The sequence below is a fragment of the Opisthocomus hoazin genome, chromosome 2 (assembly GCF_030867145.1).
Source record: "Opisthocomus hoazin isolate bOpiHoa1 chromosome 2, bOpiHoa1.hap1, whole genome shotgun sequence".
Classification (NCBI taxonomy): Eukaryota; Metazoa; Chordata; class Aves; order Opisthocomiformes; family Opisthocomidae; genus Opisthocomus; species Opisthocomus hoazin.
This window is the reverse complement of record NC_134415.1, coordinates 76,849,146-76,872,849: the sequence shown is the minus strand read 5'-3', so window position 1 is coordinate 76,872,849 and position 23,704 is coordinate 76,849,146. Positions and strand designations below refer to the sequence as shown.

The following is a 23,704-nucleotide window of genomic DNA, read 5'->3' as shown; positions in this document are numbered from 1 at the left end:
GGTGGGACAGGTTCTTAGACAGCACACGGCATGCAACTGCAGTTTTAAATTCTTAACATCAAAGCACGAGTTCATACAACCACCTTACTCCAACATCTCTTCAGCTATTTATCCAGCCTGTTGAAATCTCAGGTACTCATATTCCAATGCATTTGTTTTCACCCCATGCAAAAGCCACTGAAACATGTGGAGTTAATGAAAGCAACACAGTTCAACTTGAGTGTTTGCCCGCTGTTCATTTAAATCCACTAGCTACTCCTAGATAAGTCTGCTTAATTTATATGAGATTTCCTCTTTATAGTTCAATGATGGACAAAAGACAACCAAGTACAATTTTTTTTTAATAAAGATAAAATTACAAAAAAGGTAAAATCAGCTCAAGAAAGGCAAATTACTTTAATAGATCAGTTTAGACATTTAACATAATAACTCACATCCATTTTTAAATACTATTACATAAAGCATGGTGAAGAAAGGCATTTCTGCCTCATAATTAGAAAACTCACAATACAACTTGCCAAAAACCAGAACAAAGCCGTTTGAAAATAAATACGGTCCATGCCAAATAGTACAAAATGAAATCAGCAGTCTCTCTCAGTACGAAAACTTTTCTTCTTTCAGGTATTCTCCAGCTCTATTACTATGTTCTGCAACTGATGAGAGGCTATCTTTTGTTCAAGGATTGCCCAGCTGTTCTGATTTTGCTCTGTACAAAGGCAAAAACAAATTGTTGTTTCATTTTTTCAACTGTTTTAAAAATGCAATTTTTAATTACTAATCATGAGTCCAAAATATTTAGTATTATGAGGAATTGAAAGTGATCTCTACAGAAATCAATACTTCATAGTATTTTAAATTAATAAACATTCTTCAAAAAGGTGACATTCATTATTAAATAATTATGGTTTACCCTTTGGCATCTGTCTTTTCACCGCTGCTGTCCTTGGATTTATCCTCCTCCTTAACATCTGAAAACCAACAAGATTTTAAATACACTAAAATATGCAAGAAAACCTTAAGACTTTGGAAGAAAAAAACATGACCAAGTGGCGGGGTTTTTTTGTATATACTCCTAGGCAGGGGGAACTAGCTTTTAGAAGTCGTCCTATTACTGGTTACATATTAACATAGAGTGTTAAATGCATCTATCCAAAGGAGTGATCTGAGCACCATGCCAAGTGATTCAAAATACCTCAGGGCAAGTCTCTCTTGACTGGCCATAATGATGGTATGCAGTAACAGTAACCCTTGGCTGAAAACACTAGTCTAGTGTGAACAGCTGTATCTTGAAACTGATAAAACAGATGCTTTAAATACGATGGAAAAAATAAATCATCATCTCAACAGCTAATTAACTGTTAACAGAAAAAGCATCTTTCTCCTGGCAGAACTGACATTTGCAGTTCTAAAATAGAGGATGAAATCACACCAGAGTCCTACCTGTTTTTTTGTCCTCCGTCTCTTTTTTGTCTTCCTCTATCCTGGCTTTCTTTGCTCCTTTCTTATGGTCTGCAACATTTCGTCGCCCACCTTCCCCTTCATCTTCAGAATCTGAAAATTCTTCATCACAGGCTATGCGCTTATCAGATGCTCGAACTAGGATTCAGAGTTATGAAATTAATTGAGCATAAAGTCCAACTACAATAGGCCTAATAAAAAAGAACTATCAAATTAAGAATGATTAATAATATACTATAATCATTTAATGCTGATGAACTAAATTACGGATAAAAATACTGTCTTTAAAGATATCCTGGGACTCTCACAATGACTTCCAAAAATAGCTTTAGAGAAACACAAGGGGAGGGTGGGAGTATTTTAACATGTATCAAATGAATTTCAAATATCAAAAACTAAATCACAGGAGAAAACATTATGGTTTCAACAGTTCAGAAAACCAACAGTGCACCAATAAGAGGTTACAGAATTACTCCAATCACCATCAAAAAAAGGTTACAGGTAGCAGGAAACTCTTAGCTGTAGCTGAAGAACAACTCACTGTTCATACAAAGGCTAACAGCAATGAAGAGTAGTGTTGCGAGTATGGAAAACCCCTCTCTCGCAACAAAAAAAGCAAATAAAATGTTATATAACAATTTTTTCTGAAGACAGTATCTCACTTCACATCAAAAGGGAACATTACGTTTTTGTGAGTAACAAAAAGCAGAAGCTAAGTCCTGTACACCTTTAGTTATAATCATCTGAGACTTCTGGAGTATCTATTTTAGATTTGAAATAAGACGACTGTTTCATAAGATGCAAAAAACCCATGTTCTTTCAGCACTTCTTTAGACCCCTTTAAAAGGTTCAGATTTGTGCACAGATGCCATCTACCTTAAGAACAGCAAAACTGGCAGATCAGTGGCAAAGTTTTTCACTCAGGAAACAATAGTGCCAATCTTCCAATACCGCCCTCCTGGGACTAAGGTTCTGAACAACTAAATCTAAAAAGGCTCTACTTGGACATGCTCTACCACGAGAAGATATTTCTCACTAGAAATGCGTTTGTCGGGATCTTCTCCATCCTCATCTCCACTATCTTCATGAACAGCATCTTCAGGAATGGCCTGCATCTGTACACCAGGTGCATGAGGCAACATGCGCAAGTTTTCAAATAAGCGCTGCCTGTAAGTAACAGACAAGGAAAGTTATTACTACATAAAAGTAGAGTCACTGATTCACACTGTGACATTGTCACTTGTAACAACCATCTCTGAATCCTTCTGCCCAATTTGAAGAGCCAAATGGCAACTGATGCTTTTTCAGAATCCTTATGGTTTCTGCCTCTGTTCAAATCACAGGACCTTGCAAAACAGTTTTGCCAGTCCAGGGAGTCCCCTCCCCTAAAGTTAGGTCTCTCTGAAAGCATACAACTAACTGAAGGAAGATTCTCTGAAATGGTGGGTCATTGCTCTTCTTGTGGGTGTTAGTACAGGATGTGAGATTGTACCTCTGTTGACAGAACACACACAATCTGTGCCCAGAGATGCGTCAAAGAGCAAACAAGTTTTGCAGCCTACTTGCACCATGAAAGCTCAACAATACACAATATACAGCATGCAGCCTGGCAGATCACCAGCTGGAGCACTATTATTACAGAGAAGTTTTGCAGAACTGCATTAATGAAAAATGTGTGGGTTTTTTCCCCCCCTTGCACATTATTAAAAACTAAAACCCTTTAATTTGATTGTGATTTATATACTTGTGCTATGAACACCAATCACAGTCTATACATTAACCACTTCAAAAATTAGCATTTTAACTGCTTTGGTTAATTTTGCAATTTGACAGTTTTACAGGTTATAGCAGTACTGGCAAACTTAATACAGCTAGTTTCACATCTTTATTCAGCTATTTTTAGTAACCAAAAGAATTCCTGTGAACCATTAACAGCCTGTTAAACTTGGAGCAGGGGTAGGGGTTTATTCTTTTAAACCCAGAGCAGGGACAAGCCTGGGTAAGCAAAGGGTACTTCAGGCTGGTCAACTATCTCTTTTCAGTTGAGTACAAAATTGATTGTATTGCATTACTCCGTCCCCAAAGTAAAATATTTGTTTACAATCAAACCTTCAGGATGTGAGTAAGAATAAACTAAGTGTGAAATAGCACAGGCTAAAAACATATACCCACTATAGCTTGTCAATGAGCACTTCTCAATTTGTGGATTTATCAAACCACAGTCACTCAATTGCCTGCACTCACATTGCTATCTTTCCACATTTTTGGATGTCCAAGCTCACATGTGACTTTTTATTTTCACAGCTGACAGCTACAAAGAATGACAATCTTGGTTCACGTTTAGACACAGAGCTGAGAATTAGAAATCCTAATCATCACAGCATACCAGCTTCTTGACAGGATAAACTTTCTACAAAATTAGAATGGGAAGCCAAGTAAAACAGTCATCTCTTTAGTTGCTGGAAAAAGTAAAAATCCAAGCTGGGTCTTATTTATAGCCATAGGGCTTCATAAGCATACATACTGTTGTAGGAACAGACTTTAAAAGTAACTCTTCTGACAAATGAAAAATATGTCAAATCTATTCAGTATTTATTTTTAGTGTGTAACAGAGAAAGGCATACAGTTTTCAAAACTGCCTAATAATCAAACCTCTGGAGAAATACGATTCACATGACCTAATTGATAGGTAAGGTAATCACTGCTTACTTGATCTTCTCCATATATTCTGGTGTATTCTGATTAGTCATATTCGAAGGACTAATATGAAGCTTGAAGTCTGGTCCAAAATACTCAAAGTAGTCATTGTATGGCAACTCTATAAACCAAAACACAAAAGACAACTTTGTGACCCAAAAAAGATCTTAAACATTTTAAACACAACAGTAGTTTTGACAGGATTTTAGTTAGACAACTATTAAACCTGAAGTATTCGGGTAAACAGTAATACTTAAGTACTGCCTGAACTGTTCAGTGTTCTTCCTCTAAATTATTCAATAGATGAACTTCAATTTGTTGGCAAAATAAAAAGAGAAAGAGAAACTTCTACTGTAATCATGTTAGACCATAAGTAACAAGTTTGGTAAAATAATTAAAAATGCTACTTTTTCAGAAAAGATTAACTGATGATTTCTTACAACTAATTTCAAAATTAGTCCAGTTTAAAGGTCTAAATGAGCCATTCAAAATATTTCTTCAGCAGAACATGCAATACATATTATTAGGCCGAAGATCACAGGTAGTTCAATATCCATGGTAAGCGCTGTAAGCTCAGTGACACCCATGTCTGTCCATTTCCCCCCACCCCTGCCCTTCCTCCACTTTCTGTATTTTCACAGATAACGATCCCCTGACTGGAACATCTAATCCCCAAAATGAAGTCGATGAAGACTCCATATCCAGGAAAACGGTAGTATTTTATATTGAATGAGAGTGTGTCTTCCCAGATACATTAACAGAAATCTGAAAAAAACTAGAACCCTTAAAAAATAAGACACTGAAATCCACTTCTAGTTAAACCCTTTGTGTTGTTTCTTCATTTACGATTATGACAGGATAAGCAATCTTGTTAGGTGGATAGAAAGGAGATGAAGATTAACTTGCTGTTGCAACATTTCAAAATGCACTGTTCTTTCTCAGAACAGATTAAAGATGACAGGGACCCACAAAGTTGAGAGGAATGTTAAAAAAACAAAACCCAAAAACTTTATATATATCCATTGAATGGGACGCGCTAATGGAGAGAAAAAAAGTCCCAAGATAAGGAAACACTACCATCTGTTCAAAAGCTTTGGCTGGCAAAGAATGTATATTGACTTGCAAGATGGAAAATATATGTCTTGAAAGGTACTGTCCAAATACTCTTTTCTCACTGACATCAGCATTCCACTGAGGTCAGACGGAAACACTATGAACCCAGCAAGAGATACATGAATACCAAAAGGTTATCAGCAAAAGTTGCAGTCCTATGTGAAAACTGCCATGACTGATGTGCAACAAAACAGTCCAAACATCAATTTTATAAAGAGGCATTCCAAAAACATGTCCAGAAGTATATTTGGCCAGAAGTAAAGGCACTGCAGGATCTTTGGGGATCTTCCTCAGAGAATTTACTTCACTATTCAACTATTTGAAAGAAGTCTACTATTGTTTTTTTGATTTCAATTTTTTTTTAGGCTAGCTTGTATAGTCAAAATTGAGTCAAATGGAAGAGTGGAAGTCAATATACTTTCACAGTTACTTTTCACCCATAGATACAATGAAGAAACAGTTACGTTTTACTACATAAAATGGACATCTCCATACTCATTAATAATATCTTGTCAATACCATGCCCATGGTGGTGCCCAACTTACACAGGTCTATGCTGTTACAATCAAAATGCAGTATATGTTCTATCATACTGATGATGTTCGTATTAAAAATAGTTACAAGGAAAGTTCTGTAAGTTTTACATTTTGAATTTTCAAAAAATGATCCAATCATTTAAAGCTTTTGCTAAAGCATAAAAAAAAGCCCAAAATGCTTAAGTTTACGTAGTGCATAAGCTACTAAAAATTTATTGGCTAAATCCTAACAATAGCTTTCTACATAGTTTATTCTGAACTGATGCATTACAGTTAGCTACAGGAATATTTTCTATCTGCTCACTTAAACCTTCCCATGATTATTTTATTTATAAAGTATTAATTTGGGTATTAATATTTACCATTAGGAATTTCACAATCTAAGGCAACGGCAGTTTCATATGTCCAGCATCGAGCGACATTACGAATAGTATATCCTCCTCCTCCTAACATCAGCAATGGCAAGTTAAAAGTCTTTACAACTTCCACACATTTAGCATGACCTGTAAATCACAAGAAGAGTTGACAATATATGCAAAGTATCTGTTAAACAGAAAAATATATAATGAACTAATTAATCAGACATATGCAGTCACGCTTCTCAAGTAAGAACTGAATTGATTCAAGTAAAACAGAACTGTCTCCCCCTAGAGCTAAGCACAACCTCACATAAGGTCAAGAACTACAGATAAGAAATGTACAAAATACATCAAACATAATCCACCCCAGTCTTCAGAAACTTTGCATGATGGTCTATCGCTGCTGTTCTGAAATGCTCTTAGAATGTTTAGCATTATGTTTTTCCATAACTGATGTCAATACACAGTGACAAATCTAGGGATAATTTCTCAGTTAAATGCAAAGAGGGAAGAAGGGAAAAAAGCAAATTGGTACTTGGTCCTTTCTACTTCTAAATTGGAACCTGTATTAGAGGTTGCTAAGTCTTGCTTACAGAACGAACTGGTGCCAAGACAGTACACATTCCAGGGAGGTACAGCATACTGAAAGGCATCTGTAGGAGGCAGCAGCTCTCTTGATTTCTAAGATACGCAAGATGGAAAAAAATCTGAGCTGTATGGGCAACTGAAGTAGCTTTGCCATCTGGTGCAAATCAAGAAAAGAACCCTGAAACACTGCACACTCGACAGATACTATACTGCATTTTGTTACCTACAAAACTCTAATTGCCTCATTAAGAAAACACAAAACCAAGAAAACCCAGAAAGTGAATGATTTAAACAGGCTGGATTCAAGACTCAGCGAAAGTTCAACATGTATTTAATATTTTATCACTTTAATAATAATAATGTTTGCTAAATTAACATCTTATCCCAATTTTGAGAATCATGCTTTTGGGTAGAAATGCAAGTGATATCAAAATAAATTAATTCCATAAAAGTTAATAAAAAAGAATGTTAACATAAGGCTCAGTATAACAAACATCAGTACAAATTTAACAAAGCAGTGAATAGTCTCATCTGCGTAACAGCTATTTTACACCAAACAAGGCATTTGAAGTTTAGTATCTCTAGTCCTATTAAGTGAACCACTGGTTTTATTATTTGCCCATCATAGTAAGTGTTGCAGTAGGATGGTTGTTGTCATTCTGTCATTCCAGAATAATGCTCTACAGCTATGTAAAGCATGTGCACAGAAAGAAGAGAATCACTTGAGTAGCTAGGAAGAACACGGAAAACCAAGTTTCTTAACTTTTTTAGATGGTCAGAAAGAACGAGGCAACTTCTTTGGCCATCTTCGCATAGCAGAGAAAGAGGTGATTAATCATAGTAATGCACAAAACCTTTGTGAATCCAGTCCTTATCATGCAAGTGTCTTGGAAACCAGTATGAAGAATAGAGGTTTCTATTAAATAAAAGGTTACAGACAAACAAACAACCACTTTTCTGCTTACCTTTAACAGTAAGATTAAAGCATCCCAGCCTGTCACCAGACAGGGAATCTGCTCCACACTGTAATACCACAGCACTGGGCTGGTACATCTCCATTACTTTGGATATAATCTATAATCAATATAAATCAGCAAGTTGTTAATTCACATTATGAAAACAAATCCACAAAATGAAACTAGTATCTTTCTAGAGATCTCTAAAAAACACAATAAGTACTCACTGGTTTGAATATCTGTCCATATGATTCATCATCTATACCATCCCTCATTGGAAAGTTGACAGCATAGTATTTGCCTTTTCCAGCACCAATGTCCTATAAGCAAAGATGACAAACGCTTTATTGCAAACACGACAAACGCTTTATTGCAAACACAGCAGCACATGATGGTATCACGGTAAAAAGTATACATGAGTCTGATGGGCTATTTGTACCATTATTCATGTCTGTGAGGGGAAAAGAGGCAAAGTACCTTCCTTGATTCCCATTCTCCCATAAAATCATTTTGGAGTGTAGGAATTATACACCAAGACTAAATTTGCAGGAAGTACGCTTGATTTAATTCAAAGATTTAAGACAAAAAGACAAAATATAACTGATCATTTTAGCCCAGTAAAAACAGTTAAGCAGAAACAAGCAAGAAAACTGTGAAGAGCAAGGTGATATGCATGGTTTTGGTGCTGTACAGAGATTTGTATTTAAGAAGCTTTTTAAAACCATATTCTTTGCTCCAAACACAGGATTAAGAACTAGCTGCAGCAAAAGCGAGAGAAGAAAATCAGGCAGAGGCCACTTATAGGTGCCCTTGAAGAAACTGAGACAAAAAAAAAAATGAACTTGCAGATTATTCTCAGTTCCATCAGGTGACAAGGCAGAAACTGTAGTAGTCTATCTTACCAGCTTTCCTGGACAACCTATGTATTAAAAGAAAAAACTCTTTGCAGAAAAATCAAGTGAATAAAGCCTGAATCCATCCACTACCGTTTTGATGATCAGCTCAAAACTTAAAGATCCCTGCTTGCCACACATTCCCATTTCTTCCCTTTAGCTCATCACCAGACAGAAGCTGATCCAGTTTACAGAGCAGTTCTCTACCACTAATAAAGGTACAGTGGGGATGACAATAAGATTTGATCTGTTCAGTTTGGCTGTAAACTATCATCAAACAGCAGCTCTGCAGAAAGAGCACACTTCCAGGTCCAACATCCTTCAAAAACTACAAGTCACGACTAGGACATAGGACGGCCCAGCAATACAAATACTAACCTTCCCAACACTAGCTACTGAAATAGCTATGGACTTTTTCCCTTTTTCCTCTTCCTGAACAACGCCTCCTTAGCAGTGAATGCAACAGTAACGAGTCACTTCCAGTAACTATGTTGGGGGGGGGACGGGACACGACACACGAATGACATAGGGGACGGACATGGGGACGAATAGCCAATGTAGCATACGAACAATGTTAACAATTGACTTTTTTTCCTCCTTCTTCCAGCACATTATTAATATTTCATAGTACTGCAAGATTAGTGACACTGAAGACACCTGCTGAACTCAACTCTGGCTGATTTGGAGCATGACAGTTATTCAGAATCTGCCAAAGTGAATGGCCTAGGCTTTAGGTCCATTATTTTTCTGAGGTTGTGGTGTCTTGCTTTCCAGATTTAAAAAAAAAAAGAAAACAGTTCACACAATTTCCCACTAAACAGGGTAATCGCTTTCTAGTCAGAGCTAGATGTTTTTTGTAGCTAATACTTGCAGTGGTTTTACACATTAATGAAACAATATAGCATTCCGGTCGTTGCCCATTCACACCAATGGATCAAACTTCCTCCCAGAACCTGGGCCATCACCTAGCACTACAGTCTCAACTGACTTATCTACATATATGTAAGTCAACATTAGTGCTATCATCCAAGATGTGTAGTAGGTCAAATAACTTACTAACGACACTGTATGTTCAGACTGCACAATACTTTCAGTAGAAAAAGGATGAATGCAGCTGAACTACACAACCTCTGTGAGATTCAGCTACACTGATGGAGCTGCAATCACAAAAATATCAGCTGATTTATGATTTGTTCCTGCATCAAATAAGCGTAACCTGATCAGCAAACTAGACCAACTAACTAAAGGATTACAGAAACAAGCTTGAATGGTGCCAAAATGCTGACAAAAACAAAGATTTTGTTGTTAAAGTTGATCTGCCATTGCTGGTTATTTACATCAAATCGAGCAGAAGCAACCGGCACAACACTGGTCTCAGGAAAGAACATTGGCTTTTCAGAGAATTAGCTCTCCCTTTAGTTCAATTAGCTTTGCAAACTCTGGAGACAGGACAAAGTTTGTTTTTGTTTTTTTTTCCTACTGGGATGTCATAATTGCAATAAAGCCTGCTGAAGTCTGCATGCAGACAATGCTCATTTCAAAATACTAGCTAGCAGCACAGAATAAAAGTTACCATGCCTAAGGTACTGTTTGTCACTGATCCTGTGCTAAAAAAACGAAATCACAATAACATACAATAATCTTCTATTTATTTCAGCTGTGTATCTTTAAATTCTTTGTCCTGGGTGTGGTGAGGTGAAGAATCCATAAACTTCTCTGTCAACGGGAAGTGCTGTTTCTAAAAAGACAAGATATCTAAGCCTCAAAAAAAAAAAAAAAAAAAAAAAAAAATTCTAGCCCAATTCAGCAACAACAGCTTGCCTTTATAAGCCGCCCGGGCTGAGCTGCTTTTTGTTTGAAGCACTGCTACCACCTTGTGGCCAGTCAAGTTAAACCACACCGATAAAAACAATGCCTAATCCAATTTCTACTTAGATCAATTCAGAATGCAGTTTAATATAAAGTCTAACAACCGTATTAACATTCAGCTCCAACCGCCACACTGAAACGAACACTTCGCACCCCACTGCTTTAAAGCTCAACTTCCATTTACTCCTGTGTCCTCTGGGTATCATTAGCACGCTGGGGAACACACATTCCGGGAGTATCAGCAGAAATGCAAATATCTGCATCACTTGAATCAATTTAAAGACAGTAGGAAAACAGTGCATTCTTTCCCAGCGCAGGATTTTTGTAGGTCAACTTTTTAGAAATGTTTACAGTTTTTTAAAAAATTACTAACTGTATGCACAAATTAATGTACAAAGTTGCTAATACCAGATGAGTGAGTTCTGGGCCGCCTCTGATAAAAAGAGGTTTAATGTATGAGTTTGAAGCTAGGAATGTATTAATCCTAATACTTGAAATATTCTTTCAAGATGCAAAATGGAACAATTTCCTCTTTAATGGACAAGAGTCTAACATGAGGAATGATTAACTTAAAAATTAATATGAAGGGCCAGGAAAATTGGTTTCCATTCTCAGCTTTGCTAGAGATTCTACAACAGCTTAAACAATAATTCTTCACAGGCCAATGCTCCCTCCCCCTCAAGCTGGCTATAAGGCTTAGCACACAGTTGTCTGTGAGGCATGCTAAAGTTCTTCAGCACTGAGCACCATGAGAACCCAAAACACACTTTATGACATAAGAAATACTCCAAAAATGAGCCAACTCTATTACTAGGAAAAAAGAACACATCAAGTGCAAGTTTCACATGAAGCTTTGTGACTATTAAAGCTCCAAACAGCTACTTTTCACTGTATGTGCAGAACTGAAATTTACAGATAATCACTATAAACATACCACATTGTCTTCCTAGAGACATTTCAAAAATCTGAGTGAACTAAACTTATTATATATTTGAACTAAAGGTTCAGACAATTCTCCAGAGGGTGTTGATTTTGTGTAGAAGTGAATAATTTACTTCCTTGCTATCCTGGATGTTTTTTCTCTAAGGTTCTTCAACAAATCTATCGCTCTAGACTAACACTTTCTGAAAACTTACTGCTGTGTATTATTACTGGACATAGTTACTGTAACCCAGTACTAAAACAGTATCTACAAGGAAAAGAATTAAGAGGCAATTTATCCCCTAATGAAATTCAAACTTACCCTAAGGTCCCCTGTGCCCGGAAAATATTCACCATACTTATGGAATGATACTGTCATGACACGATCTGTGGTATAAAATGCTTCTTCAACACCATCACCATGATGGATATCAATATCAATGTACAACACTCTTTGGTGATACCTAGGAAGAAAATCACATATGAGAAATCATCATTATCTGTTATGTTCATAACATGCTGATACCTAACAAAGAAAAATCTAATGGAAAAAACCCAACCAAACACTAAAATCCAAGATAATGATAATTTTGATGATTTTGGTTGAAGTGACCATATGCTCTTAGAATTCTCAGTACAGTTTGGATAATAATGAAAGTAAGCTTATCTTCATCAGTCATTTAAGTACGTAACGTATTCAGTATTTACCCCAAGTTGTCTCACTTCGTAGAACCTATACCTTGTGTTTCTGTCCACACCACTTTCTGTTGTTCACATCTGCTGAATTCGCCTCTTTCACAGGGCCTTTCTTTCTGCCTTCTCAAGAATTACCAATCTGCACTAAAACCTCTCTTCAAACATCATAGTGCCAGGAGCAGGAATAACCCGAGTTCCATAAGCCCGCAAAAAATAAATTTAAATACTTATTTGCCGTCAATCAGTTGTCTTCACCTCCGCAGCTTGTAAGGATAGGCATACTCTTTATTTTCAGGTGTATCATGCTTACTATTAGCATGAAACTACTATGCTACTGCTATTATTTCCTTCAATACTACAACTTTCAGATCAGTTTGAGATGGATAAAGAAACCACTTGTTTGAAGCCTCAGAGCACTAGAAACAACAGTAAGTATCCCTTAAATTCTATGTTGTTCAGTAAAGAACAAAGTCTATCAACATCAGAACACGCATTTTCATCATGCTTTGCATAGTGCTATAGAATGTGAGTCTGAGCAGCCATAATTTCAGGTGGGCTAAGATTTTTGGCTTAAGACATTGAATAGGACAGTTTCCTACAGTTACATAACCCATAACTATCTGAAAGTTTCCTTCCTTCACACGTACATTAAGCTAAAAAGCTCAAGGCTGGACCACAGAAAATCATATCGCTTTTCTTTAGCCTGCAGAGACAGATCCTGAATACATGCTGTACATGTCTCTGCAGTCTAAGAAAAGCGTTACGATTTTTTATTCATAGCAGCCACATTAATTCATGTAACAAACCAAGGAAGCTCCATGCATGATCTTCCCTGAATATTCCTGAATATTCCTGTTTGGTTTAGTAACAACTCAAATGACAGGAAACAAGCAGGCATATTGAGAAACCAAATGGGTGTGTGACTATGAGCATGACAACTGCCCTAAGGGGTCAGGGCAGTGATCCATCTAGACCACTGTTCTGTTCCCACGAGTAGCAAGAAGAGATTAATATTTACAGAGAGCGTGTAAGCCTGTCCATTTGCTGAAGTCTGCTACCCTAGTATTTCCCCATCACCTAGAATTACAGCATATGGCACTGTACAGGGTGCACCACTGCTTGGATCTTTAGTATCCATTCACAGACCTCTTGTCTATGATTATGTCTGATCTCTTTTGAATCTGTTGTTGTTGTCTGCTTCCTTCAGCCTCCTGTAACATCAAGTTCCAGAAGTTCAGTATCCTCTGTCTAAAGCAGTACTTCTCAATACCCTTTTTAAACCTTTCTCCTACTAGTTTTCTTTCCAGCTTGCCTATATTTTAGTTTAAACTTCTTGCTGAAGCCAAACCAGGCAGAGTTTGGAGTTTTCTTAACTGAAACTGCATGAGTTCAACATGGGCTATGAAAACTCACTGAAATAATAATTACAATTTGTATCTTCAAACACCTAAATACTTGAATTTGACACTTTCTACAATTTTATCTTGTTCCCATCATAAACTTACTTCAGTAACTCAAGGATGGCAAGCACTATATCATTGACATAACAGAAACCAGATGCCTCCGATTTCTTAGCATGGTGAAGTCCTCCAGCCCAATTAACAGCCATGTCTGTCTGTTGTCTGTTCAGTTTTACTGCCCCAGCTGTAAAAAGACATACAGAAAAATGAAAGGAAATGTAGCCAGAAACTTCTGAAGGCCTTTTAAATCTGTTATTTGAAATAGTATCTTATTTGTTAGGTAAGTTGATCTTAAATCTGATCTCTTAATAACACTGAGATACAGACTGTCAAATATGAGAGATATCAACTAACTGATATACAATTTTTATTTCTTTATTGAAAAACACATTTGCTCCAGTTTTAAATATACTATCAAAGTTTTAAGCTGCTGACATAAATGTAATAAAGCTACAAAATAGCTGGCAAACTACCTATACTTACCAACAGAACCTCCAGTTGACAGCTGACAAAACTCAAACAGGCCATCAAAGACAGGACAATCTTCTCCAACATTAACTGTGTAAGAAACGCATTACTTTTCAAACACATCATTTCAACAGCACTGCTATATGCATGGATAACACAGATGCAACGTATAGTTCATTCATCATTTTAACTACTCTCCCCTCTCATTTTTGTCAGGCTAAATTTTAAATACTGAAAACAATGTAAAGTCTTTATAATCTAAGATGACTCCAAACTATCTTTTTTTCTTCTTTTTTGTTTCCATGGGAAGCTTTGTCTTGTTAACCAGAAGTTAGATAATTTTTACATTTTTGAAGAAGTGATGACTAACGTAGGTCTTGTTAAGAAATGCACGATTAGTTGGAAAAATAATTTGCTGAGAATAAGGCACCATAAAGAGGTTATAATACTGCCTTTTACATTGATATAATAGCTGTCAAACCGCATTCCTAACAGTACTTTGAGCCTACTCCTCTAATTAAAGAAATAAATTGACAGAAAGGGAGAGCAGTGAATAATGTACAACTTTTACCATCTCCCTTTAACAGGGATGAGTAACTCCTTTTCTAGACTCGCACACATCTTCACACATTTTTACTTCTCTACTCTTCTAAAGGCCATTCTTTTTCAGAGAGATTTTGCATTAGAACAGATTTTAAGACACTTTTGCAAACAGCTCACAGCTAAAGTTTAATCTGTGCATTAAGCATATGGAAAGTAGTATTTCACATATAGAATACACCCTGTGAAAGGAGATGCAAAAATCCTTCCATAAGCTTAAAGAACACTTTTGTCATGATGGTTGCTTTTCATAGAAAAGCCCCAAATTAGCTTAGCTAAAGGCAGGCACATGTTACTGTTGTTACAGTATTTCTCTAATCCACCCACGCCATTAATCCATGTTCATACCTCTCTACTGGTAAATATTAAGTTTGAAACAATGCTAACCACCAAAGCACGTACACATAGATTTAGCCTAATGTTGTCACTTACATCTCTGCATTTGCTTGCTGTACTCAGACATATTGTCAGGCCTTATTGATCGGAGAAATTTGATGTATTCATCACTATGGTACTTGGTCATTTCCTCAGCAGTAGCTTTGTGAGGTCGCTGAAAACAAGAACAGTTTATAGAAATAATCAGTGCTCTGCCAAATCAGCTAAAAATGGGCTAAAACGGACAACTCGAAAGAAATCTAATGTACTTTGAAGGGAGAACAGCTGTTTTAAATAAAGCAAGGACTACTCTGTTGTTAGTATACAACTTGGTTAATGCTTTGTGCAATTACCCCAATGTCCCCGCGACACTCCACCCCCACAATCATAAAATACTGGTAAAAAGTCTCTGCTGTGGCTCTACCTCACTTCTTCCAGACATGGACAACAATCTGCAGTCCTCACCAGTTATAAAATACTGTTTTATTTCTAAGTAAGAGAGAATACACTAAGAATTTTCTGTTTCCACTTCCACTTCTCCATTTATTTGTGTGAGAATATTTCAAGCCCTTTAAAAATAACTTCAAATGTTTCAGTGGACATTCTATTGCTTATACTCACATAAATTTCCATTTTTCTGTACAAGCCATAATTTAGCAGCAAGTTGTGGGTCATTCGGATCCTGTGGGGTTTCATTGGATGTCCCTGTCCATAGTAATAGTTTCCAATATCACCTGTCAATATCACACAAATTAATAGTTATTCATATTACAAACCAACTTTTCATTTGTTCCCAGAAGAAAGCAGGTATGATTATTAACAAAACCAAGCAAAAAAACCCAACCAAACAAACAAAGCCACCACCAGAAAGGGACTACTGTCTATTTCAAAAATGACACGAGGAAAACAAACTGCCCATAGATTTCATACCTTAGAAGCAGAGGACAAAAAGGAGGCCAAATCTAACACTTTTACAAACAGCAGTGACTGAGCAAAGACGCCTACAGGAAGCGGTATCAAATCAAGAGTGAAGAAAATAGTGGGCAGGAACTGAAGAATAAAGTAATGGGAAACCAAACCGGCATCAAGAGCAGCAGAAACTGCTGATGACACAGCCAGGTTATACCACAACAGAGGCTGTAGTAAAACCCACCACGTTGCAGGAGCCGATTTTAATACACCATCCTGAGCCTGCCCTTAGCTACTAACCCTAGCAGTTACGTTCCAGAAGTTAGCTTCAGCTCCATTGCTGCAACCACACGCACAAACATTCCCCAGTCATCTCCTGCTAGGGACCCACAGTAGTCTAACAGAACCTTGTAACCCAGGTTAGCCCAGCTCTGTCAAACCAGAGAGCGACTAGAGCCACGATTAAGACAACAAATTTGACACTTACTTCCGAGAAAAGAATGGCTGCTATCACGGGCTAGTTAAGCTTTCTCCCCAGCTAGGGTACTACTAGCACATACACGCCTCCACTTTGAACACGGACATTCCCAAGACACAGACCATTTTAAATAGAACTAGCAGTCAGTCCATATGTTTCTGGACACGCAGACAAGCCTAAAAGGTATGCCTAGCTGTCAATGGCTTTCAATCGGATAAATCTGTAAGAACTATTTGCAACAACACCTCTTTTCTTTTTGATCAAATTTCCTGGTACTATTAGTGAACTTTGTATTCTTGCAATTTTTACTCTTCTTTCATATCCTCCAACATGCTCTGCCTTGTCCACTTGAAATGAAACAAATACTATTTTCACAATGTCATACTATTTTACAAATTTTGTTAGTCAGAAGCACCACTACAAAACAGCTTCAGTTTCAGCTCTTCAGCATGAGCTCCAGCTCAGGAGGAAGGGAAAATGTCAGCTTGCAGCAGCATCACCAACTACCAAGAAAAGCAAGCATTACAGTAAGATTCTAAGTCTCAAAGCATTCTAAAATCCAGCATTCAGCTTTCAAAGTGACAAGGAGAGTAAGGACACTTAGCAAAATAGATACATCCTCATATAATGTAAGATGAGGCTATCTACAAAAACAATTGCTTAACACCTAGCTCTTAGCCATCCCATAAGAATGGAAATACCAAGTTTTAGCATTAATTTACAAACTTTGAAGAAACTGTATCTACTCCTAAATTAGATATTTAAGTGGCAGATTAGTACTTCTTGTCAGTTACTAAGACCTGGAGTCTTGCAGATACTTATTGCAAGCCTGCAATTTCGGTCACATGTAGGTCAAGAGCAAAAGGTATGAAGGGAGTACAACCACACCCCTTCCCACCAGCAAAAACATTTCCAAGCATTTTACAAAACAGTAATGCACAAATTCGGTGTTTAGGAAAGATCCGCCACAGCCCTTCGAAACTAATGACTGGAAGATGGAAATGAACCATTTACTAGCTCTAGTTTGTTTTATTAAATTACTGTGAAGTCCCAGATTTACAAAGCATCAAGCTAGTGAGAGCTTAAAAATTCAAAATTTTAAGACAATACTGACTTTCAATAACATGCTTTTGAGGAAACTTCATTCCAAAGCAATTTGTAGCTTAAAGAATCTGTATGTATTTCATACCCTGATCTTTTTTTGTTAAACTGGTCATTTTCATTTTAACTACTTCAGCTTGTGTAGTCATTATCACCGACATTTTTACTCAAAATGCTGATGGATAAGGAAGCAGACAATTAAGAATGGTTTTCTATCTTCTGTAAAATGTAAAGTCTGTTATTTTCCGTTATGTAAAAGAACAAAAACATTAACAAGCTTCCCTACTACCCTTGCAACACATCAAGATACTGCAATTAATCAAATAAACAGATTCAAAATTAAGTATATTGTACATACCTTACACTGCAGTGTACACACACACAAAAAAAATCAATACATAAATTGAGCATACCTTTTAACTTTTACTTTATTTTTTACCAGAAAAAATATCTGTGAAAAGAACTGGCAAATTGGTAAATTTAATAGGAACTTATCTAATCAAATAGAAGATTTGTGGGTGGGTATCTGGCAGAAGCACATTGATCCTTCCACAGTAGAGCTCAGCAGTAATGACTAATGCTAGACATCAATATAATACACTTTTAGCAACAGGCAATACCATTTACATCTTTCAGGTCTTAGCACCAACAACAAAAAAAAGGTTTTGGCATTAGTCCGCCAAGTTTCAAGGGACTGTTGCAATGTGTATGTTGGCAGGGGTGGGGAAGGAAAAGGTATGCAAGAGGCTCTGCTTTTTTCATTAGCCCCTTGATTTCCAGCCAACATCACATCACAAAGGGTCCCATCTTGGAGACAACATCATGTGGTGAGGGGAAAGGCATCAAAAGTCTCTCCTCCTTTACCCAGTGAAGGAGAGGGTGCCGTTTCTGGTGCAAACACTTTGTGCACTGATCCTAAAACCTAAAATGCGTAGATATGGCACTTCAGTACACAGTTTAGCAGACATGGAGGTGTTGGGTTGATGGTTGGACTTGATGATCTTAGAGGTCTTTTCCAACCTTAATGATTCCATACAAGTCTTATGAGGAGCGGCTAAGGGAACTGGCGTTGCTTAGTCTGGAGGAGGCTGAGGGGAGACCTTATCACTCTCTACAACTACCTGAAAGGAGGTCGTAGTGAGGCAGGTGTTGGCCTCTTCTCCCAACTAACTAGCGACAGGGCGAGAGGCAATGGCCTCAAGTTGTGTCAGGGGAGGTTTAGATTGGATATTAGGAAAAATGTCTTTCCTGAAGGAGTGGTCAGACATTGGAACAGGCTGTCCAGAGAAGTCATGGGGTCACCACCCCTGGACGTGTTCAAAAAAAGTGTTGATGTGGCACTTGAGGACATGGTTTAGTAGGTATGGTGGTGGGCTGACGGTTGGACTTGATGATCTTACAGGTCTTTTCCAACCTTAACGATTCTATGATTCCATATATCTCTTCTTCATTTATCACAGCCTTAATACAGTACTTTGGTGAGCAAAGCAAGGTGTACCAAGAGCTAGCGTGTGCAGGGATGGGACACCTCCCACATCGATGGAGCTAAAAAGCTCTGCACTTAGTGCCAGACTAACTTTGACTAGAGCCTGGATATATATCAAACAAGTACAGCAATGCCAAGTGGACAAGTATTGCAGATAGATAGTATGAGTACTTGATCCTAAACTTCTCTTTACAAGGGTAAAAATCACACAGAAGTGTTATGACCATATTTTACACCACTCAGTGTGGGTGTACATGGGAAGTGCAAAAGAAAAGAACGTAACTGAAAGAGGAAGTAGAGGGGGAAAAATGCAAAGTATTATACGCAGAAAGGTGGTAAATTTATTAATCTCTCACAGCAAGGCTTCAAAGACTGAAATTTACTGTTTTATACCAGTGAAAATATCAGCTAAATGGCTCCTATTGAGAAGTAACAACATAATCTCTGAGTTGGGTCCTTAACTAAAAGGAGACAAACCAAGTGCCAGTTTCATGCTAGCAGGAGTCTACTGCCCTCCACTGTTCACCATGTGATACCAACAAATGACCAGAACACCTACTTGAAAATTGTTACATACACTGTCATGCTTTAGGTTCAAGTATGTTAAAAAAATTACTTCTCCATTCATACAAGCTACTTGCCTAAATTCTGAAGAGAGCTATCAAATAAAAATAAATCCACATGATTCCTCTGATGAATATAAGTTTTAGACACTTCTCTGTCTGAGACTTCTAGACAAGTCTACGGATGCATGTTAAATATTCTAATACACAGAAAAATACAAGATGCCACATGCCTTAAAGGAACTTCAGTTATGTCTGACAAACACACAACCAACAAAAGCTGCTTCATCCCCAAATAAGTACATTAGTCTCTCTAGTTACTAAGATATATAGAAAAATAACACCTTTCAATTAACCCATTACAAAACAGTCTTAATGGCCTGACAAAGAGGCAAGATATGATGTTTAGTTATCTTTTGTACTTTGTAACTTATAAGTTACATTACTTTGCAGCTTTGTAACAGATAAATTATGTAGACTGACGGTATCTTGGCTTATTATAAGTATGGTTACGATGAAATCATGAGGTATTTCAGAACTGCACTAAGTGCAGAAACCAAACTGCTACAATGGAAACCGCATGAAAAATAAATCTTAATAGTGGTAGTTACATTTGGGTTGACTTGTGCAACACTAACGGGTGAACTCATGTAAAGATGAATTTAAGAAAGATCATCAACGTCTGATCAGTCTAACAAACAGCTATTCAAACAGGCCTCAAATTACTGTAATAGCATCTGAAGGGCTGGGGGTTTTGTTCTGGTTTTTAAAAATATGCAGAAGACTAGCCGAGTTATGACTTTCGAGCCCTGAGCAGAGGGTGGACACCACCGCCATGTTTGGAAGCCACTGCGTAAAGCACTGATGAATCTCTATGAAACGCAGTTGAAGCTTACATGTGCAGAGAAGATTAACTTAAACTGTAAATGGTAACATACTTCAACAACATCTGAATATAGCAGCATTATTGCCCTATTAAAACAGGTTTAGCCTTGTCTTTACCGGTGGAACCAACCATATTCTGATGCAGATCTCTTAAGTTTTTCATGAAGGTAGAGTCTTTTGAACACCCACGTTAATTATGCACAACAAGCAATCTAAACAATACTGCTAATGCATTGGCATGGAATAAATACACTTCTTAACCGTAGCCATACTAGTTGCTGCGACAATCTCTAGAACCATCTGGGTCCTGTCCTCATTGCTATGGACAACTCTACAACACGTACCTATTTTGGAAGAGGCCACTGAACACCCTGAGCCATGTGTTGCGAGACTGTGTCAACAACCTGAAGACAGATGGTAAGAGTCCAAAATAAAAGCTACAACATCTTTCCACATCCGGCATGGTTCTAGGCAGTGTCAGCACCAGACTTTGCTAAGCTATGTCCACATATATATTAAGACTAGAAGCAGTTATTACAAATATTTCAGATAAGACGACCAAAGTATCTTAATTTGTTTAGTTTTAGTTCTTCTCATTGTATACTGGCTCAAATTTAAATAAAATTCCTGACCTGAGCACGACCACGAGCAATGCAAATCCTGCAACCTGGATGTGGCTGACAGTCTATTATATGCAAACTGCAGAAAATTAATTCAAGCTTCTTCTACCCAAAGTTTATTGGTTCCAGATACAGTGTGAAGGCTACTAAACCTGTTAATTATCAGAAAACGTGAACGGCAGTACACTCTGAGAAAACTTGGTAAGCGATAGGCTAATTTAGAAAAGCAACTTTAAATGACAAAAGATTCACAAAAAGCGTGCAGGAATTTATTGCATGTCAAAAGATATGCATACAGGCATCTAGTACTTTTCAACACCTTTTAGTGTATGCTTTCAGAGAAACAAAGTGAAAGTACCTGTGGAGGGAAAATTATGACAAAAATAGTCATATCTCAGTTGTGTGCTTGAGGTTATCTTTGTATTTTTTGGCTTTGAGTTATTTTAAAGCTTTGAACACTCGCCTCGCTTTGATTCAAGACTTTGCTGGTACAAGACAGTTACAAGATACTCAGACTTGCCAGACGAACCACAAATCAGCATTAAAAACATTTACTGCAGGTATTAACTGTAACATTTCTTCTAATAACTCTGTTTCCAAAAGAAGTGTAAAATAATTGTTGGCTTTGGCAATAAAAAAAAATAAGACATCAAAAACATTCCAAAGCTGTTTCTTTATATCACAGAGAAAGCATTTTTTCCAAATAACTTTTACAATAGGTACTCCTTTCTCTACATTATTGTTAACTGCATTTCTCCTAGCCCATGCATTCAAGCAAGAGATGGGCTACAACCGCTTTTAAGTCGCCATTGTCCTGCCACCTGAAAACTTCTTCCTTCTTCTCCAGTTTCTCCCCCCTCTTCACCAGTACGGCCTTCTGGCTGTTAAGGGAGCCTGACACTAGCATCGAGCACCAAAATCCAGGGATCACAGAAAAACTGAAGATACCAGTATCTAGTAAACTGTAGCCACATGACTGTATGACATAAAAAAGCATACTTATTAAAAAAAAAAAAAACCACACGCAAAAATTTGCAGAGACAGCTTCTAAACTATCAAACTATCACTGCAGGCTCCCTTTCAACCAGGCAAAAAGCGATTCCTCTTCCCAAAGAAAAGCAAGATCCAGGCCTCACCAAACCTACCCCGAGCAGGGGCCTCCTTCCCCCTCCAGCCTGAACAAAGAACCCGAGCGAGCAACAAAGGGAAGGGGGCGGCAACCGCCGCTCTGCCTCCTTCAGCGTGGCAAAGCACCACCGAGACGGGCCCCACAGAACTCCTCCCCACGAGCGGCAGGTCCCTCAGGCACTCCTCCCCACGGACGGCAGGTCCCTGAAGCGTCCCCCCCACGAAGGGCAGGGCCGCTCCCGCCACAGCAGGCGCCTTTGACACCTCAGGGCGCCGAGCCCTGCATCTGCATTTCCCAGACGGTGGAGACGCCCGGGGGCCACGGCAAAGCAGCCCCCACCCCCGACTCCCGGCGGCTACCGACACCCGCCTCACACGCCGGCCTTAAGGGCTGTTACAGCACGAGGCAACTTTAAACAAAATAAAATAAAATGAAATAAAAAAAAAATCTCTAATCTGACCGACGCATTTACCCTCCCAGCACAAGACAAGCGAAAACAAACGCCAAACCCCGAAGCAAGCGACGCGGATCGCAGCGCAGGCCCCACGCCCCTTCGCGACGGGACCGACCGCGCAGACCACCAGCGGCCGCCAGGCGCCCACGCGCGCTCCTGCGGGGCCCGCCCCCTCCGCGCACCCGACCCCCGCGCGAAAGCCAGGGGAAGGGGCAAGGCCCCGGCCCGGGAGCCACCAGGTGCCGCGGCCACGAGCGGCCCGGGCTTCTTTTAGCAGGGGAGGAGCCAGACGCGGCCGCGTCTCCAGCGCCGCCGCGCTCGGCGGGTGAGGGGGAGTGTCCCAACTTTTACTCTTTTATTTCTTTGGGGGGGGAAGGGGGGAACAATAGACGCAGCGCTGGCCGCCGGGCCCAGCAGCCACCCCGCGGCAGGCCGGGCAGCGCCGCGACCCACACCTCGCCCGGCTCCAACGCTCCCCCCAGCCCCGCCGCCCCTTCCCGGGCGCGCAGGGTCGATGGCGGGAGCGGGGCGCGGCGGCGCAGGTGGAGGCGGCAGGGAGCCCCGGCCGGGGACGCCGCGGAGCCGGGAGGGGGGGGAGCTCGCTCCGCGGAGCCGGGAGGGGGACAGACCACCCTAGGCGGCCGTGCCAGGGGCTCCCCCCCGCTCACACACACACACGCCCGCGCGCTCCCGCGCCGGCCCCGCTCACCGTCATAATAGTAGCAGACTTTCTTCTTGCCGCCGCCCTGACTGTACGCCATAGGGTCGGGAGCCGGAGGCCGAGGCGAGCGCCGAGCCGGCAGGGAGGGAGGGAGAGAGGGGGCGGTAGAGCGGTAACCTACGACACCGGGCCACAGGCAGCGCGAGCGGGACCGAACATGGGCTGGGGGAGGGGCGAGCAAGCGGGACGCGCCCAATCCGCCGCCGCCGGGGGAGGCGAGGAGCAGAAGGAGGCGGAGAGGACGCGTGCGAGCGAGCACGGGCCCTCGCCTGCTCGTCCCTGCCATTGTTGATTATTCACACACCCAGTCAGGGAAGGGGCCGCGGCAGAGTCCTCATAAGCGAGCTCTTGGGAGAAGCCCACTCCGCG

General features: G+C 39.4%; 1 protein-coding gene and 1 long non-coding RNA gene across 4 annotated transcripts in view; one reads left to right on the top strand and one right to left on the bottom strand.

The window, feature by feature from the left end:
• Positions 1-321: 321 nt before the first annotated feature.
• Positions 322-23,505, bottom strand: HDAC2 (histone deacetylase 2). 3 transcript variants are annotated; one of them, XM_075414181.1, is made up of 14 exons: positions 23,324-23,505; positions 15,611-15,723; positions 15,047-15,164; positions 14,030-14,104; positions 13,592-13,730; positions 11,713-11,854; positions 7,935-8,027; positions 7,717-7,825; positions 6,167-6,307; positions 4,168-4,276; positions 2,495-2,625; positions 1,441-1,596; positions 911-968; positions 322-706 (listed from the first exon to the last, which is right to left on the bottom strand). In XM_075414181.1, the coding sequence occupies exons 1-14, from the start codon at positions 23,373-23,375 to the stop codon at positions 676-678; spliced, it is 1,467 nt and encodes a 488-aa protein (XP_075270296.1). In that variant the 5' UTR covers positions 23,376-23,505; the 3' UTR covers positions 322-675. The 3 variants fall into 3 exon arrangements, with proteins under 3 accessions (XP_075270296.1, XP_075270299.1, XP_075270298.1); XM_075414184.1 differs by lacking the exon at positions 23,324-23,505 and adding an exon at positions 22,670-22,744; XM_075414183.1 differs by lacking the exon at positions 23,324-23,505 and adding an exon at positions 21,390-22,638.
• LOC142360578 (uncharacterized) overlaps positions 22,787-23,704 on the top strand; it is a 68,954-nt gene continuing 68,036 nt past the window's right edge. The window contains exon 1 of the long non-coding RNA XR_012763186.1: positions 22,787-22,939. This is a non-coding gene — a long non-coding RNA (uncharacterized LOC142360578). The remainder of the gene's footprint in view (positions 22,940-23,704) is intronic.